This window comes from Equus przewalskii, chromosome 2 (genome assembly GCF_037783145.1).
Source record: "Equus przewalskii isolate Varuska chromosome 2, EquPr2, whole genome shotgun sequence".
NCBI classification, from domain to species: Eukaryota; Metazoa; Chordata; class Mammalia; order Perissodactyla; family Equidae; genus Equus; species Equus przewalskii.
In genome coordinates, this window is record NC_091832.1 from 6,062,482 (window position 1) to 6,081,710 (window position 19,229).

General features: G+C 46.6%; 1 protein-coding gene across 3 annotated transcripts; it reads right to left on the minus strand.

Moving 5' to 3' along the window:
* On the minus strand, positions 1-17,990 carry CPT2 (carnitine palmitoyltransferase 2). Of its 3 annotated transcripts, XM_070609581.1 has the most exons (6): positions 17,650-17,990; positions 9,873-9,989; positions 8,171-8,251; positions 6,537-6,643; positions 1,625-2,929; positions 1-630 (listed from the first exon to the last, which is right to left on the minus strand). In XM_070609581.1, the coding sequence occupies exons 5-6, from the start codon at positions 2,913-2,915 to the stop codon at positions 299-301; spliced, it is 1,623 nt and encodes a 540-aa protein (XP_070465682.1). In that variant the 5' UTR covers positions 2,916-2,929; positions 6,537-6,643; positions 8,171-8,251; positions 9,873-9,989; positions 17,650-17,990; the 3' UTR covers positions 1-298. The 3 variants fall into 3 exon arrangements, with proteins under 3 accessions (XP_070465682.1, XP_070465681.1, XP_070465683.1); XM_070609580.1 differs by lacking the exon at positions 9,873-9,989 and having other exon boundaries at positions 1,573-2,929; positions 17,650-17,974; XM_070609582.1 differs by lacking the exon at positions 9,873-9,989 and having other exon boundaries at positions 17,650-17,965.
* Between the last annotated feature and the right edge of the window lie 1,239 nt (positions 17,991-19,229).

Sequence of the window (19,229 nt, forward strand, 5' to 3'; positions counted from 1 at the left end):
TCCAAGCAATAATCAAATTTTATTTCTGCTTCAACAATAAATACACCTGAATTATTTTTCCGAATCCTATCCCTTGACCAAATCCCCTTGAAATTGAAATCTCCCATCATCTTTAGTTGTGATCTAGTCCCACTTGAAAATTACATGTTTAGCTTTAACGCCAGGATTTTAAAGCTCAAGCCTTACAGCCCGGGCACCTCACAGTCAGCTGCATTAGTCACAGAGTAGCACCTATTGGTTACATCGGCCCCAATTTTCATGGCGATGAAGCGATGGAGGCTTTTCACCGGCCCAGAAGTTAAGTTTTGATGGCTTTGCCTTCTAAGGCATCAAACATGTCTTCCAAGGCCTTCTCCACACACTGGAGAAACTCCTGGCTGTTGCGGCCTGGGTAGGAGGAGACGTTGCAGCCTATCCAATCGTCGTGAACAGCATACCCAACGCCAAAGCCATCGGGGACCACGGGGGCAAAGCCGCCGAGGCTCACTTCTGGGCTGCTCAGCGTGCTCGTAGACAGGACGTTGTGGTTCATCTGCCCGTATGCAGGGTCCAGGAACAGCTCAGGCACGGAAATCCCTTTGGCTGCTGCCAAGTACCGCAGAACAAACAAGTGGCGGTCAAAGCCCTGGCCTGCAGAGACAGAGGGAAGGCAAAGTCTGACTCCCGGATCTGAGAGAGGCCTGAGAAACACCTCCCCCCACAGGAGGAGGCCCCTTCCCAGCAGCCTCACAGTGGAGCAAGGCCTGTCTACTCGGCATGCACACTGCCAGCTCCCCAACCTCTGGCGCAGCTCATTCTAGAACAATTCCTTTAAAAAAAGCTGAGCTAAAAATGAGCCTAAAATAAAAGTGTGAATTCAAAAATTCTGAAACTGAATCAGTTTAGTCAAACAGCCAAAAAAAGTATGTGAAGAGAGCGATGGACTCAAAAACTAAGATAAAACCCAAAGTCCAAGTCAAGTGTAAAAGCCAAGACTGAGCCAGTGGAGTGAAACGGAAAGGGCTTCTAATCTCAGCCTCATTGCTAACTTGCTGTGTAACCCTGGGCCAGGGGCCTCCGTTTCCTGCCTATAAACTGGAGAAGAATGAGACCAGAGCGTCTTGGAGGTTCCCCTCAGTCCAGGACTTTGGGCTGCATAAAAGGACTGGACTACGTGATCCTCCAGGTCCTCTCCAGGTCTCGAATTTTACCTCAAAGAGGCAAAGAAGGCTGACGCTTAGGTGTGGAAAGCGCTTCTGGGACGGCCTGTGTACAGGGACCAAACACACTGCAACTGAGGTGAAGGAAGAGGGGCTGCGGGCTCAGAAATCCTAAATTGTCAAAAGTGAGTCTGATGATCGTTAACTAAGAGAAAGCGAATCGTGTCACCGCTGAAAGTGACCTTACTTGAGCATGAAGTGAGATGCATTTCCCCATCTCAGCTTAGGAGGCGAGAACATTCTGACCCCTAGCAGCTAGTCTGGCTATTCAGACCGCTGGGGCAGAAAAACAGTCATTTTGGGAGATGGCAGATGCATTGACGTAGTGAAGGGGTGGAACCTAGATGTGAGACAGAATATTACTGAGGCTTACCCCAGCGCTGAGGGCAGGGAGACCCAAGGGCGTGCTCCCACCCCCGTCTCACCCATTGCTGCCTCTTTGGTCAGCCGGCCGTGGTACTTGGAGCACTCGGCCATCATCTGCTGAAGCTCCGCAGCACTGTGCTTGGAGGGCTCCCTGACAAAGGCCTCAGAGCACCTCTTTGTGAAGACGGAGGCCGGGCGGATGGTCTCGGTGCGGCCGTGCTTGAATGCTGCTGTGCTACAGGACTCGTAGGTGGCCACGGTCTGCCCGTACTGCCTCAGAAAGGCCATCTGGAAGGCCAGCTGGGCCACCGAGTCAGGGCTCAGCTTCTGCTTCTTCAGGAATTCTTTGCCTCCTCTCTGAAACCGGATGATGTCGATGGTGAGGGTTGTCACGGTGGCATCAAACTTGTCCTTAGCAGCACTGATGCCAGTCTTCAAGGCATCACTCAGCTTGAAGCTGAGTTTCTGCACGGCAATAGAGGAGTCAGTCTTGGCCGGCTGGCTCTGTGGAGTGATGGCGGGGGCCTGAGTGCTGTCTTTAAACACTTCATGAAAGAACCTGAGCACTGCCACACCGTCGCCCCAAGCATGTTCAAAGTGGACGCCAGCAGTGCCGTCCTCAGCTATCACGAGGTTAAACGATTTATCAAACCAGCGGTTGGTGCCATCACCGTGAAGCATGCTGTGGGACAAGTGGATTAGGTCCTTGATGGGGAAGTCATCTAGGCAGAGACAGAACACAGCAGAGTCCACCTTCCTCAGGGTCTCCTCGTTGCCCCCATTCACCAGCTTCTGCCTGAGCTCTGCCCACACGTCTCGGTTCTCACTGGTCAGATACGCCAGTGGAAACTCAGGGGCGGGGCTGCTGTCTGAGAGAATGTACTTCAGATGAGCTTGGATTTCGGAGGGGCTCACAATGTTCCCATCTTGATCCAGGACATCAAAGACATAGAAATGTCCTTTTCTTAGAACCAGGAGGTGTCTGGCCTTGTCATCAGTGAAGAGTTCATCCCGACTGGGTCTGGGTAAACGAGTTGAATTGAAAAGCCGAAAATACTGGGACATATCCAGGGGATACGCATTGACCAAGTAGGCACCATACCAGGACAGAGAGGAAGGCACAAAGCGTATGAGTCTCTTGAAGGTATCAGTGTCACTTTTGGCAGGGTTCAAATGGAACACTTCTGGCTCCAAAAGGCCAGCCCTCAGTGTCTTCAGGAACCGGACGGCAGAAACAGTCAGGTTGGTCGCCCGGGTGAGCTGGTCATTATACTCAGACTTTGGGTCAGGATTGAATGCCATAAATGGATTAAAGTTCAAGACAATGGAGTCTCGCGCAGTTAAGTACATATCAAACCAGGGGCCTAAACAATAAAAATTAAGAAAGAACACATAAAAAGTTAATACAGTCCCTACAAATAAAATTTGAGAAAGAAAATAGATCAAGCATATGCAGAAGAAATGACATCAATCTCCAGAGGGTAGAATTTCCAGATTATTTTTTTGCTCTGCAATCATTCATGACATATAAACAGGATCATACAATATGTGGTCTTTTACATCCGGCATGTAACACTTATAATAATGTTTTTGAGGTTCACACATGTTGTAGCATATAGCAGTTATTTCTTTCTTTTAATTGCTGAATAATGTCCCATTATATGGATATACCACATTTTGTTTATTCATTCATCAGTCTATGGACATTTGGGTTGTTTCTACTTTTTGGTTATTATGAATAATGCTGCTCCGTACAAGTTTCTGTGTGGACATATGCTCTCAGTTCTCTTGGGGATACAGCTGGGAGTGGAGTTGCTAGGACACGTGGTGAGCCTGTGTTTCACCTTCTGAGGAAATGCCAGAGTGTTTTCCAAAGTGGCTGCACCGCTACAACCAGCAGCTGAGGGTTCCAATCTCTCCATATCCTCGGCAACATCTTTTATTGTTATTGTCTGTCTGTTGGATTGGAGCCATTCTAGTGGGTATCTCATTGTGCTTTTGATTTGCATTTCCCTAAAGTTTATTAATCGCTTTTTCTTCTCCATTCTGTTTCCTTTCTTTGCTCTTAAAGGAATAAAATACAATAACGCCTCACTTGCATTCGTGCTGGAACAGAATATTTGTTAAGCCCCACCCTGTCTCCTTAGGTTTCTCTTCTTCATCTCCTTTCAGGGACAACACTCACACTTGCTGACTCCCTGATGTCAGGCGTCTTCACCATCACTCTGTGTACTATGTACACTCCCGCACTCCCTCTCTTAGGAAATGCTCGTAAAGCAATTAGAAATAACTAACGATGCGTGTGGATCACTCAAACTAGCCCTCTGCACTCCTGTGGATGTTTTGTCTGTAAAAATTCCAGAAGCAATATTTTATCAGAAAATGTGTCTTCAAGGGAAGTTGCTGCCAGGATTAGCAAGCATGGATATATTCTACAAATAAGAACCATCTTCCACTGGAGGAAATAATTTTCACATGTAAAGCACTGGGAAAGGGATTAAGGGACACAAACGTATCTATTGTTCATTTTTTGGCCCATTCATTCCCTTTCATTCCTTGAGACTCAGGCCAGGGGATATAGAGAGGAAAAGGACATGGACCTTGATTGGGAAGAACTCTGGTGAAGGAGACGAACAGAATTCAAACATAATGCAATGGTGAGAGAAAAGAAGTACTGGGAGGTAGGATGTGTTTGATCAAAGAAGACGTGAATTTAGGCCTCTGATCCCTTCAGTAAAAGAATTTTAAAGAGACATCAACTAACAAGGCACAGAGAATGAGAGATGAGAAAAGAGCAAACATTGGAAGCTGGAAAGCATTTAGGCAACTGGTAACGACTAAAGCAGACTCAGAAAGCCCAGTCTAAGCTGGTGGCAGAGAAAGCCAAGAAATAATAGGATTTACACAGCAGAACCCCCACAGGACTCAGGAATTGGCAGCCTAGACAGATCTGTTCAAAGGCTGTTTAATCAGACCCTCACTCCCACCCACAGATTCCCTCCCCACTCCAGTAAAGACTTAAGTTTTATTCTCTGGAGAAAGTAAAACTGGGGGACATAAGTCACAGCCGAGATCCAAGCCCTCTTCCCTTACCACATGCCTCCAACACCAGCAAGCAGGAACAGGCCTTTTGGCAGTTTCCTGGCAAAGCCTTCCCTGGGAGTCTAACCCAAAGATGCAAACATTATGTTCAGCAACGAATGGTCTAGCCAGACCACGTCACAAGAAGCTGTGTCTGATGAGGCCCACCCTCATCCAGAGTTTCCAACAGCTTTTTTTTTTTTTTCTTCCTGAGGAAGATCAGCCCTGAGCTAACATCTGCTGCCAATCCTCCTCTTTTTTTGCTGAGGAAGACTGGCCCTGAGCTAACATCTGTGCCCATCTTCCTCCACTTTATATGTGGGATGGCCACAGCATGGCTTGACAAGCAGTGCCATGTCCGCGCCTGGGATCCAAACCGGCGAACCCTGGGCTGCTCAAACAGAACGTGCGTACTTAACTGCTGCGCCACCGGGTGAGCCCTGCCAACAGCTTTTTAATGTCTCATCATATCCAAGACAACAGACAGATTAGGAAGCATCTGAAGAAAGAAAAAAGGGCAAAACAAACGGAAAAAAAGCCACTTGGAGATAGACTCTGACGGAAGATAAGAACTTAAAAAAAATTCCCAGATAAATTATTAAGCACCTAGAAGGCTAAACAAAAGAAAGTATAAGATAATTAACTTCAGAAAAAACAAAAAGTTTGTATACAAAAGGAAAAAATCCCAACATGCTACACAACTCAGCTGATGGTAGCGTGAATATGACCCTAACAGTGTAAACACTAAACACTGAGCGAACCAAACCCCCACTAACTCAACGTGAAAACCAGGGCACAGGAAGTGCACACAAGGCTCATGTGTGTGGTGGGGATAGAAGGGGCTGCTGAGTTCTCATCTTCTGTAGTGAGATGTCAGTAGATAAGAGTTAAGATGCAGTAATGTAGGTGTAATTTAAAGAATGGGGCTATGTATCAAAAGAATCAGGGAGCAGCTGAAAGTGAGGAGGGAGGAATGAGGGGAGAATTAGGAAACTATGGTTTCTCCTAACAAGCCTGACAGAACTATTTGATTCTGTAAACTATGTTCATGTATAACCTAAATAACAATATGAACTAAATTAAAAGAAGTGCTGTGGGAACCGAGGTGGAAGCAGTCAACTCTGAATGGAGAGGGAGAAAGACCAAAAGGTTTCACAGAAAAACCATCCCTGCTGGATTTAAAGGAAGAATTCTCCAGGTAAAAAACGGCCGTGGGAACAACATGGATAAAGGCACGGGAGGAGGAAAGACTAAAGGGCTGAGGGAACAATGAGCTGTTCAGTTCTGTTGAAGCATGAAGTGTGTCAGGAAGATTGGTAAGAGACAAGGCTGGAGAGGGCAGTTAGGCCAGACCATGAAGGATCTGAAATGATACACACAAGACACAGGACTTTGGGCCAGCCCCAGTGACTTAGTGGTTAAGTTTGGTGCACCCCACTTCAGGAGCACGGGTTCAGTTCCCAGGCGTGGACCTACACCACTCATCTGTCAGTGGCCATGCTGTGGTGGAGGCTCATATACAAAGAGAGGAAGATTGGCAACAGATGTTAGCTCAGGGTGTATCTTCCTCAGCAAAAAAAAAAAAAAAAAAAAAAAAAAGACATAGGACTTAATCCTGCATCCTTTGCAGACAGAACCAATGATTAGGTTGTCTGGGTCCTTCCTACAGAGGAGGCAAGCCATTGCTCTTGAGCCCAGATTCCAGTCAATACCTGAGTGGAGAAGGAACTCACTCAGCCTTAATGCATATCTTAGGAAGAGAGGATGAGACATCACTTCAGTGCTGGTCTCACCAAAAATATTTGCGAGAGCAAAACAGGAGAGAAGATGCCTTATTTTCCACTGTGGAGAGCTCTGGGAAAAATCGCGCCCACAGCCCAGCCTACCCACCTGAAATGTAGCTCGTGTGTTTATTCTGCTTGTCCTGAGCAACCAGCTGCTCGTGCAGCTCTTTTCCAATCCCACTTTCAAAACTCTTGCAAAGCTGTTCTGTTTTCCTGAAATGTTTAGGAAAAGATGGAATCAAACCATGGCAGGGAATACATGATTTTTAGATTCACAGTCAAGGACTCACATACCGAGCTTCGAGTCCCATGTAGTGTATCTCTCGAACCTGAGACTGAGATCAGAAAGCACCTCTGGTCAGAAGAACAGGAATCAATGCAAAACAAATAAATCTAGGATATGTTCTTAAAATGACTGATCGGGAAGGTCAATCAACATCTCATAAAATAATCTGTAATCTAGGAGGCAGCTTGGCATAGAGAAAAGGACAGGAGCTTTGGAGTCAAAAAGAGCTAAGTCTGACTTCTAGCTCTGTCACTTTCAAACTGTGTGACCTTGGACAAGTTACTTGATCTCTCTGAGTCTCAGCTTCTTTACGTGTAAAGTGATAATATACCACTTCACAAGATTAAAAAAGTATAAAGCTAAGGATTTAGGGTAGTTTGAAACTAACACTTAATAACTGGTAGCTATTAAATTATTACTATTCAAAAGAAGCCTCAAGTGACTCATAATATTTTAAAAGCAGAGGACTAGACTATGAGCAGCTCATCTTCATTCTTCCACCAACGTCCAGTGAAGGATTCTGTGATCCCAATGACAATCTCAGCTATCTACACAAAAAAATTCCCATTATGGAAAAAGAGTACTATACTACGATACAGGAGGTTAACGCAATCCACTTTGGGACAATATCCAGTATTACTTCCTAATGCCACGCTGCATTAGTTTCCTATGACTGCCATAACAAAGTACCACAAACTGGATGGCTTGAAACAACAGATATTTATCCTGTCACAGTTCTGGAGGCTGGAAGGACAAAATCAAGGTGTGGACGGGACCATATTCTCTCTGAAGGCTCTACGGGCGAGTCTGTTCCATGCCTTTCTCTTAGCTTCTGGTGTCACAAGGTGTCCCTGGCATTCCTTGTTGACACCCTCTAGTGTCTGCCTCCATCATTACATGGCTGTCTCTGTGTCTCTTCTCTTCTTATAGGGACACCAGTCATATTGGATTAATGACCCACCCTACTTCAAGTATGACCTCATCTTAACTAATTACATCTGCAACAACCCTATTTCCAAATAAGGTCACATAGTGAGGTTGCAAGAAGAGCAGAAATTTTGGGGGCACACCATCTAACTCAGTACACACACCAAGCAAACTTCTGGTCTACCATGTGCTCTCCTCAGTGGACTTGCCCATCAGGAGCACACGCTCTCTGCAGATGACCAGTACCAACCAGCCTCCCAGGTACACCTACCAGGATACAGGACAAATTGGCCTTCTGGCTTATACGCCATCACCTGTTGAGTCTGGTTAGAGAGTCTCACCTCAGGGCTTAGTCAGCCCTTTATTAGTGAAAATCTATTTCCTGACTTTGCAAATGCGGAGACTAGTCCCAGGTTCCTGGAGACCCAATCAAATCATAGACACCCCCGAAGAAGCTTGGTCCGCCACTACTTGCCAGCGTCTCTTGAACCACCCAACCATCATCATGCAGAGTTCTCAGCATTTACCTGAACTGGCTGTCATCCAAGAGAGGCTTCTGCGCATTGAGGTATCTCCTAATGGTGTCTTCAAGTTTGGGAATAGGAAGCCTGGGGAAAAAGCATGGTTGGTGTAGGGTGACAATATGTGGAAGATGTTAATAAGCTTCACAATCCAAACTCATAAACTAATTACTACTGGATAATTAATTTCCTTCTGAAAAAACCAACAATGGGAAGCCACTGGCAAATCAGAATTGATAGATTCACTAATGTAAGTATCAATGGTAACTCTATTTTTAAGTAAACTAATAACTTTTTAATGTATTAATGATGAATTTCATAAGATAAATTAGCAAATATACCAAGAGATTTAAAATGGAGAAGCAGAAGCTGCCAGAAGCACTCCCGTTTCCTGGTCACAACTATAATACCTGTGCTATCTCTGTATTGGCCCTGATTTTAATTCTACCCTTAGTTTGAACAATTGCATTTTTCTGCCCCAAGAGGAATTTTGAAAGTTCTATTTTTAATTTTCTTGTTAATTTTATGACAGAGAACGATACAAAGGTGAAACACAGGTCTGTCTAAGGGCCAGCCAAATATGGGATGGCCCCCCAAGCCATGCCCGGCCCGCAGGAGGCCCGTAAGGAGGGACCAGATCTTCCCACGTGCCCACTTCCTCATCATTCTCTACCAGTCGGTTCCCTGCGACGGCCACGGCAGGAAGTTACTGGTCCACTGTGAAATGAACACACGTGGACAGTACAATGAGGTGTACTTTCTTTTTCATTCCAATAATTTTACTGAAAGATATATCCCCTAGTACCAAAATTTAATCATAGTTTGTTAGGTTACCTCTGCCAGCTCAAAATTAACACTGCTATATTCAAAATATGTAAATATGGCAGCCATTTTAGGAAAAATGAAAAGTTATTCATAAAACATAGTTTCAAACCTTACTGTTAGAAATACTGTGGTTCTTCCATTTGTTTTTCAAAGCATGTTTATCCAAAACAAGATGCTAAAAACAAATATGAAAGATTTACAGCCATCATGAACTTAGGCTGCACTAAGTAACCAATCGTGACACTTCAATCCTGTAGATCATTTACATCCATGGACTTACACAGAAAGTCCCAACACTACCTCAGCCACCTCATAATTTCCACATTACCCACTTACTTTTCTCAGGACTTTGGGTTTTTTAAATTTTTTAATTTTTGTGCTGAGGAAGATCTGCCCTGAGCTAACATCTATTGCCAACTGTCCTCAATTTTGTATGTGAGCCACCGCCAGAGAATGGCCACTGACAGACAAGTGTTGTAGGTCTGTGCCCAGGTCACCAAAGCTGAGCACACTGAAGTTAACCACTAGGCCACTGGGGCTGGCCCAGGAATTTCTTTTGACACAGTAGGGTTATTAATAAAAGTTTACCTTCTTTTTCAAGAAAATTCTAAATTAGAGGCAACGGCAGTTTAATAAAAAGAGTCCCTATTAAAAAGCTTCTGAAATGTTAACTGTAGCCTGAACTTATTTTAGTGGGGCAAAGCAAGTTTTCAGAGAGATGACTTATTTTTGAGTTACTAATACAACAGAAACTGAATTTTATCAATGGGACTAAATTGAGGCAGTAGAGATTCTGCATAAATATTTGTATCATGGATACAAAAATCACGTGTTTTCTCTTAAAAAAATATTAAAGATAACTTAATGAATATGCCAAACCTACCAGGTCTACATTTTTGCATTATACAAGATGCCCTCAATGCAAACGCCATACAGCAACACAGTCCACATCACTGAATTATCTGATACTTGGCAGATGATGGCCATGTATACGAAGTTACTGGTTCACAGTGAAAAGAAAAAACAGTATAGTGAGCTTTTCACAAAGCTAAATTTGCTTAATTTAAAAGTCTATCCATAATTCTGAGATTGTCTCTTTTCTTTTGTTTTAGATGGGGTTGGGGATCATTAAAGGTCCTTCCTTTTACGAAATAATGTTGATAATAATATTTCCCCCCATAACTTTACTGATCTGTGAAGTCAAAAAGTGTAAAAACTACTGACACAGTGGAAAGATAATGAGATTTAGAATCAGACCTAGGCTTGAGGCCCAGTTCTGCCCTTAACCTCTAGCTATATGGGTAAAGGCAGCAAATTACTTGATGTCCCTCGGACTCCATCCTGCCTATAGTTGGAGAGAAGAACTGACTGCCTCACAGAGCGATCAGAAATCCTGTGTGTCAAGTTCACCCGCACGCAGCACAAGTCCATCACTAGCACAGCTGGTCTACGGAGAGGTTAAGGTCACAGCCTTTGCACTCTCACGGATCTGGAGTTGCATCCTAGACTGTCACTTACTATCCATGTGATTTTGGGCAAATTTCTTACCTCTCTGGCCCCCCTTTCTCCATTTGTTAAATAATAGCTCACTGGGCTATTATGAGGATTAAATGAAATAATAATATAAAGAAATTAGCAATGTATCTGAGATACAGTAAGCATTAGACACACAGCACACTCTGAATGTATATTTATAGTCATCTAGATACCTTTCACTAGCTCACACTCTCTCCTTTCCATTTCCCTCTGAGTTTCCCGCTTCCCTTCTGTTTCCACACCTCCCACCATAGGCACAAACCCTGTCCCCAATTATTTCTTTTCACCCGCTCAGCAACAGCCAGTTTGGCCCCATGTAGCTACTATTCTTCACTAGCCACTTCCACTACACCATTTAGAACCCCCATTCTGTGCTGAATAAACTACCCTATATTCCATAACTACTTCTCCAGTATTTCTCTTACCTCCTCACCTTTCTTAAAATCTGACTATTCTGACAGTACCACTTACTTTCAGATTTCTCTCCAAAGAAAGCCACTCCCCAACTTCTAGGAAGCACCAGCACCCTCCTGACCCCCACCATCTGCCGTCAACATTAAACAAGTTTCCTTCCTCTCAAAGCCACTAAGACCACCCCTCCCCATCCTCATCTCTGTTATCCACTCCAAGGACTGATGAGTTAGTGAACCAGCTCTCCGGTGGGCAGCGGGTGAAGACCTGATTTGTACTATTTACCAATTTCTGTAAATCTCCCACCAGGCCAATTGCAAGCTACCAACATGATGTCACCAAATGTGGAGCTGAGAAGAAATGCACAGAAATGGCTCTCATAATTACGGTGATGTACAGAGAGAGGGGCTCACCGCTCATTAGGATTTTTCCTCTGAAACCCCTTCTCTGACCTCCACTGGCACATGGGCCAGCACAGAAAAGTAGTTAGTAAATGTATGTTAAACGAATGAGCTGATTACTCCTTCCTTTACTCCCCAACCCATCCCAGGACCCTATATTCTTCTCGGCCTCATTTACTGGCATTTCTGTACTTATGTCTCTCCCTCCGCAGACTGCAGGATGTGAGATCCTTAAAGGATGTAGAAGATGGAGTTGGACACTCTTCCTATCCTGTTGGTTTTGACATCACCTTCTTCTGAGTCTCTTTTCCCTCATTATGTCCTCCTACCCTAAAAGTGCATGTTTTCTCAAGACTGGGTCCTCTGTCCTCTTCTGATTGTGTACCTGTCAGTACGCCCCTCCTCTCTCATAGTTTCAACCTGGTCAGGTGAGCGAGAAAATGGAAGGTCTGCGAGGGAGCACGACCCTGCCGACTGCAGACGTGTTCTCTGTTTGGGGACCGGGTGGTACGCTGCAAAAACCATAAGCTCTGAAGCCAGACAAACCTGAGTTCAACTCTTAAACAAGTCACTTTTCAGTAAGTAGATGAGTGGTAACCCGGGGTGGGAGGGGGGATGGGAGTGACTGCTAATGAGTACGGGTGTTTTGGGGGGGATAATGAAATGAATTAGATAGTAGTGATAGTTGCACAACTCTGTGATTGTACAAAAAAACCCTACTGAACTGTATACTTTAAAAGAGTGAATTTTATATACGTGAATTAGATCTCAATAAAACTGTTAAATATTTTTTAAACAAGTCACTCTTCATCTCTGATCAATTTGTTTCTTCAGTAAGAGGAAGGAACTGAAAGAGATGGTCTCTAAGACCTTCATAACTCTGGGACTGAAACCTCCACAGTCACGTCGATTCCTCTCACTGCAAGGCAGCTGCACGATGGCTGCGAGCGGACGCCGGCTTCATCATTCACAGCTGTGTGACGCTGGGCGCGCGGCCCCCTCGTACCTAAGTTTCCTCATCTATAACATGGGGAGAATACTAACACGTACCTCCTAGGGTTCTGTGCTGATTAAACGAGGCAATACATATCATTGACAGCGCCTGGTGCATAGTAAGCACTCAATAAATACTAGATTTTATTATCTCCTCCCTCCTCAAGTCTTGTAGATCCAAACTCTGCCAACTAGACCGTTCACGTCCCTAGGGAACTAGCTCATCATCCCTCCCTCAGTGCCCAACACAGCACTTCACCTTTTCTGTTGTTTGCCTGCCCCCCATCCATTCTCCCTTCTTCTGGAACACCACTCCTTCCCATTCGAGTCCCTGTGGTTCAGGTGGGGTGACTCCACCCCAACTCCTGGGGCGGGCTTACAGCTCGCTGGTTCAGACCCAATGAGACCCACTGGGGATCTTTAAGACTTAGTTACAGGATTTTTAAACTGTTTTTGAACTGTTAGGAAGGGGGAATCTCTAACAGCTGAGGTCACTAAGAGATGAGGGTGTAAGCTACGCCTTAAATGATGGCTGCCACTTTGTCACCATGAGGAGAGAGCCTGCTTGAGAATGGAGTCGCACAAATGATAAGAGTTGAGTGGAAAGGCAAAACAGTCTTTTTTCCCCCCAGTTTTTTTTTGAGGAAGATTAGCCCTGAGCTAACTGCTGCAATCTTCCTCTTTTCACTGAGGAAGACTGGCCCTGAGCTAACATCCATGCTCATCCTCCTCTACTTTATATGTGTGGGATGCCTACCACATCACGGCTTGCCAAGTGGTGCCATGTCCACACCCGGGATCCGAACTGGTGAACCCTGGGCTGCTGAAGTGGAACGTGCGCACTTCACCACTGCACCACCGAGCCGGCCAAAAACAAAGTCTTAATGACATCAGATGAGCCCGTGATCCAACCTGGACTTTTCAGGTCTGTGAGGTCACACATTCCTGGTGGCTTAAGCCAATTTAAACAGAGTTTCTGTAAGTTGCTACCACAAAGGCCCTTACCGCGACAATCGCCTTTTTTTTTTTTATTAATGTTATGATAGATTACAACCTTGTGAGATTTCAGTTGTACATTATTGTTAGTCATGTTCGCGACAATCGCCTTTTGAGTAAGCATTCACTTACAGTCAACATTTATTCTCTACTCTTTACAAATCAAGTTGTGAGGTCATCTCCAGTCTCTTTGCACCACCCTGCCTTCTCCACAGTTCCTCAAAGAACACCAAAAGTGGTTTTGTGGGCACACTTGCAGTTCCTTGAGCCCCCTGAGATGTAACTCGCCAGGTGCCCTGAAAGAGGCAGAGTTAGGGCCTTCAGAGATGCATGGCAGTTCCATCAATACCAGGTAGGTTCTCCTTCGCCACCCCCATCTAAGGAACCGCACCCCCATCTAAACATCATTTGCCTTAATAAAGATGGAAGAACAGTAAGCGCTAAGCAGATTTATCTCACTTATTGTCTCCTGTGTTAATGACTCTGCGAAAATGACCTGCTATCATTACGCAATCTGCCTCGGAACAGCAGGCACCCTGCTGTCCCTCCTGCAAGAACACAGCCGAAATCCTTCTGTGTTTACACAATCTAGTTACCAATCAGATAAAGTCATTCTGGATGTTGACACTCTACGTGAAAGACAAGTCTTTGGGGCCCAGACCATTACTGTTTTTGTTATCCTCCACACCCTGGGGACTCTGGCCTCACCTGTCTCCCATCTGAATTCTAGGGAACCCGCCCATTCTGTCTTGAACACTGGTTATGATCTAAAGTGATTAGGGATTAAAAGAAAAACAACAACAGATAGTTGACATTTATTGTGGATCATGCATAGGCCTAAAATGTGTCCAATATTATTTTTTAAAGATATAAAATGGATTCCCTGCCCCCCAACACACACACACACCCCAGCCCAATTCAAATAACTAAGGGCCCAAATGGTGACTCCTTAATTTGGGCTGGGCCTACCATAAACTCAAAATTTCTGACCACATCATAATTTTCAGGCTTCTGTTCCTTGGCACGAGCTGCCCGATCCTTCCCTCACACTTCTCATTTGGTGATCTTAATTCCAACACAAAAGTCATCTCTTCTGGGGGCCAGCCCAGTAGCCCAGTGGTTAAGTTTGTGCACTCCGCTTCAGCAGCTTGGGGTTCGTGTGTTTGGATCCCAGGCACGGACTTATACACCACTCATCAAGTCATGCTGTAGCAGCATCCCACATACAAAATAGAGGAAGACTGGCACAGATGTTAGCTCAGGGCCAATCTTCCTCACCAAAAAAAAAAAAAAAAAAAATCACATCGTCTGTGAAGCTTCTCTTAGCCAGACACTAAGTCACTCCCACAACACAAAAACAACACAACAGTTGTCCCCTAGCACATCCCAGACATGCAACAAATCTTTAAAGCAGTTACAGTACTTGTGAATATCTAACGAGTACTCACTATGTGCCAGACTTTGTACTAAGTGCTTTATATCAAGGTATTTAATTCTAACAACCCTGAGAGGAAGGTCACATTATGAGTCCCATTTTTAGGTTAGATGACTTGCTCACAGCCATGAAACTAGTAAGAAGTGGAGCTGGATAAAAAATCAGATCTGTGGGACTCCTGTCTCCTGATCTTAACCCCCAGGAAATGCTGCTTCCCACTTATCACATGATATCTTCACCATCTGTTCACCTGTCAAATAACCCCCACTATATGGTAAACTCCTCCCCTTGATTGATTGGTCTCCAAATCCATATCAATAAATGTTTAGCAAATTAATAATGCAAATGAGTAGGTCAGGCTGATCTACCTTGTGTCTCCTCAGGACTTGCAGTTTGATTTTTTTTTTTTTTTTAAAGATTTTATTTTTCCTTTTTCTCCCCAAAGCCCCCTGGTACATAGTTGTATATTCTTCATTGTGGGTCCTTCTAGTTGTGGCATGTGGGACGCTGCCTCAGCGTGGTTTGATGAGCAGTGCCATGTCCGCGCCCAGGATTCGAACCAACGGAACACTGGGCCGCCTGCAGCGGAGCGCGCGAACTTAACCACTCGGCCACGGGGCCAGCCCCTTGCAGTTTGATATTTTGAGGTTAACTGTTCAGTGTACATCAATCTAATCCTTAAAAATAACACCTAACTGAACTGTACACACAAAAATTGTTAAAATGGTAAATTTTGTTATGAATATTTGACCACACTAAAAAAGAGCAAAGAAAAAAATGTAACACCTGAAAAACAAGCAAATGATAATACAAGGGTTCCTAGAGGAAAGCAAGTCCAAGGCCACTAGGTTAAAAGGCAGCAGTGATATGACAAGAACAGGAAGAAGAGTAAGCGGGGGAGGGACATGCACTTCGACTACCTAATACAAAGGGTCTCTCTCCCCACGCCAATGAATTAGGACAGTTCCTATCTTTGGCGTCTTCTCTCTCTATGAACTGTGTGCATTCTCTTCCTACTTTGCAGGTAAGAACTGGGCCTCAAAGAAGTTAACTGAATTGCCTGAAGTTAGACATAAAGAGTATCAGATCCGGAATCTGAAACTATGTTCCACCAGGCACCTCAAAGCCGGGGCTTTTCACCAAGTGTGACAACAAAACGAGCATCAAAGATAACACATTTTACTAGTCTAGAATCTCAGAGATCAAAGGAATTTCATCTTATCTAACCCCCAATTTCCAGCTGCGGTAATGGTAATGGACGCCTGGGGGTCGTCATTTAAGGTCACACATGTGTGATGAGTGCTATGGTAGGTAGCTCCAGATTCCCACAGATCATTGTGTGGATTGGACAAAATGATCTTGAATATTCTTTCCAGCTTTCCAATTCTAAAATGGAGGCAATCCCTCTGATCTTAAACCCAGATGGGGCCCAGGCCTGCCGGGAAGTCAAAGGCTGTTTGCCGCTAGGCTTGGCGAGGAGACAGGCTCTGTCACTCTCCCCACATCCTGGCTCAGCTCACACAGGCCGCAGAGAGGAGGCGTGTTCCAGCTGATCTCACAGGCACAAAGAGCCTTTTTCTTTCTCTCTCTCACCCTCCTGCCAAATTTAAACAGTGGCGTCAGGCTAGATAACCTCATTTTAGTTTGCTGAGATGGCTGCACACTGTGCTTTCACAAGAACGACCTCAGAGGATCCTCCTGAGAGGGAGGGGGTGGGCTAAATGGGTCCTGGATGTGGGGAAAAACAGCAAGCTAGTGTGAGTCAGGCGATGCTTGTGATGCAAAGCTCACTCTGAAGTGTGCACGGCGGGGCGAGGAGACACACGATGACACTGGCCGCCAGCCATGGCCTGGAGACGCCTGACAGGGGTTTACAGAGACAGGAAGTGACAAGGGTCTTTGAGACAAACTTGGAACTTGGCACCAGGAACTAACCGGCGGGCGAGTGAGTAGAGCAGTTAGGGTTAGGCTTTGGAGGGTGAAGGGATCCGGGGAAATTTCCTGATGGAGAGGGAGACCTGGCCGTTCAGACGAAGGCTGGGAGTTCAAAGGTTATGAAAACTGGAAGCCGAATTTAAGAAAAGTTCTGTTTCCATAGGGAAAGCAGATTCTGGGCGAAGTGTTTAGAAGCGGGGGGCCACGGTGAGGAGGAACGGAGAGAACTTGGGGGGCTCTGGAGCTGCTGAATAAATGTTTGAGGGGTCCTAAGGGTGGCGTCAGACTTCTGTGAGGCGGCTGAAACCGCAGGGGCACTGTGCGCAGGGAGGATATTTTAGGGAGAGGAACCTGGGGGTGAATGTGATGTTGAGGAAGGTGCGGTGGGAGCGACGTTTCCGGGCGAAGACGGACTCAGAACGCTGAGAAGCAGCTGGGGGAGGGTAGGTGCACCTGAAGCCCGGGCTGGAGGGGACCGGTGGGCGCCAAAGAGCGTAGGGCTGGAGGCACCGGGAGTGGGGCCGAGGGGCCTGAGCAACAGGGTGAAGAGCGTGGGGAGAAGCCGAGGGAGGGAAACCATTACGTGTCGGAAACTGGCCCATCCGTCCTCTGGACAGGAATGCGGGGCAGTCACGAAAGCACTGCAGGAGACGCCCTAGTTGGAGCGGTCAGGGTTCGGTTGCATATTTTTTAGGATATCTGGTTGGACGCCGGGTTATTGGCGAGGGAGTCTGAGTAGGGCTCAAGATAGAGAATCAGAGAGCAATGGGGCGTTCTGGAAGAGAATCTGAGCGTGCTGAGGTTCCCGTGCCAGGAGATTCCGAAAGTCACGGATTTCCAGGGTGGGGGATGCGGCATCCCCCGGATAGGAATTCAGCAGAAGAGCCGTGAGTGACTGGAGCGAGGCTGGGCCGACCCGGGGCGGGCGGCGGGGGCCGGGAGGCCGGGCTCACCTGGGCAGGCTGTCCTGGTAGTGCATGGTGGGCACCAGGCTGCGCTGCAGGTACTGGCTGGGCCTGGAGCCGGCGCTGAGGGGCCGACACGGGGCTGCCGGGCCCACCGCCGGACCGCGGGCCCAGGGGCGCAGCAGCAGGCGGGTCACCATCGTCCTGCGAGGCTGCGGCGGCCAGGACACAGCGAACAAGGAGTTACGCCGCACGGAGACAGCACTGCCGACCTCAGGCGCCCCAGGACGCGGCGTCCCCCACGCCTGCCCAGCTCGCGTCCGCCCACGGAGCCGCTTCCTGCCCGCGCCGCCCGTTGGCCCCGCCCACGAAGGGCCCCACGGCCCGCCGGCAGGCCCCGCCCACGGAAAGGCTCCGCCCACGGAAGGCCCCGCCCGCTGGCCTATCGGGGATCCCCGGGTCTAGGTCGCTGCCCAGCCGGCAGGGCCGCCGCCTCCCGACCCGGCTGGTCTCCCTCCCGCTCCTGAGGCGGCGGGAAACGGAGCTCCGAAGCTTCTCACTTCTCCTGTTTTAGAGCAAGATAGAAACGAGCTGAAGAAAAAGAAAAGCCGAAAACAGCTTTGGAATCTGATGAACCTAAGTTTGATCCAGGCTCTGTCCCTGAGAGATCGTGGGCAAAAATTTAAAGCTGTATTTCCTTGTCTAGGAAATAGAGATCATGATCATGCACCCTACCTCGCACGATTCTACATATGAAGCACTTTGGTGGGTACAGTGCCTGGCGCTGTAAACAGTAAATGGTGGCTGTTGGTACTGTGGTTACTAGTAACCCGTGACGTTTGCCCAGTCGAAGCCCTTTGACATCCGTGATTAACCACACAGCTGCCCTGCGAGCTCACCCGAGCTGGTGTTAGAGAAAATGTGTGCAGAAGTCGGAACCAAGGAGTCTCCCGTCCAGCCACCTCTTCTGTCAGAAAGCCCCGTGAGAGCAGGATCTCTTCTGCTTGAACGTCCTTTCTCAGCTTGAACATTTCCAAAGACTGGAAAGGTTCTGGTTCTGGGAAGTCTTCCATGCTTGGGCGGCCACAGGAAGCTGCCTGTCACCGCAGATCACCTCCAAGCTTCCTTCCAGCTCTGATTCTAGGATTCTACAACTGGAACAGAGATGGGTCATCCCTTAGCCATCACAAAACGAACAACCCCCCTACACCCCAACCTCTGCTCTAGCTGCAACTGAAGGATTGAGTGGGCTCTGCTCCCATTTTACAGAAGAAAGGGAAGTATCCAAAGACATAAAATCATACTGTCTGGCTTGAGGTACAACACAGAATTGGTTCTGGGAACGTGGGCTTCCTTCACCTCCAGCTCTCAATCTTGACCCTGTCGGTTTGAGGTAGCCAAGTGCAATTAGTCTGTCTCGTAACTGGCTAAACAGTGCCAGGAACTGGAGCACACCAGAAAGAGCACTGGACTGGGAGTCAGGAGACAAGAGTTTTGCTCTCAGCTCTGTCCGGTTCTAGTTAAGTAACCCCCTGGTTGAACAAGAAGATCACTAACCAGCTCATACTTAATCAGTAATGATTACAAATCCTTAAGAACTAAACATGGAACTCAAACATACTGACTAT

What these genes read in the sequence shown, in the direction of transcription:
- CPT2 (XM_070609582.1), bottom strand. Translation starts at nt 17,801, where the DNA reads ATGGTGACCCGCCTGCTGCTGCGCCCCTGGGCCCGCGGTCCGGCGGTG. An exon ending in TACCAGGACAGCCTGCCCAG is followed by an intron (nt 8,252 to 17,649) that starts GTGAGCCCGGCC and finishes CTTTTTCCCCAG; the next exon opens with GCTTCCTATTCCCAAACTTG. An exon ending in TTGGATGACAGCCAGTTCAG is followed by an intron (nt 6,644 to 8,170) that starts GTAAATGCTGAG and finishes TAAACATTTCAG; the next exon opens with GAAAACAGAACAGCTTTGCA.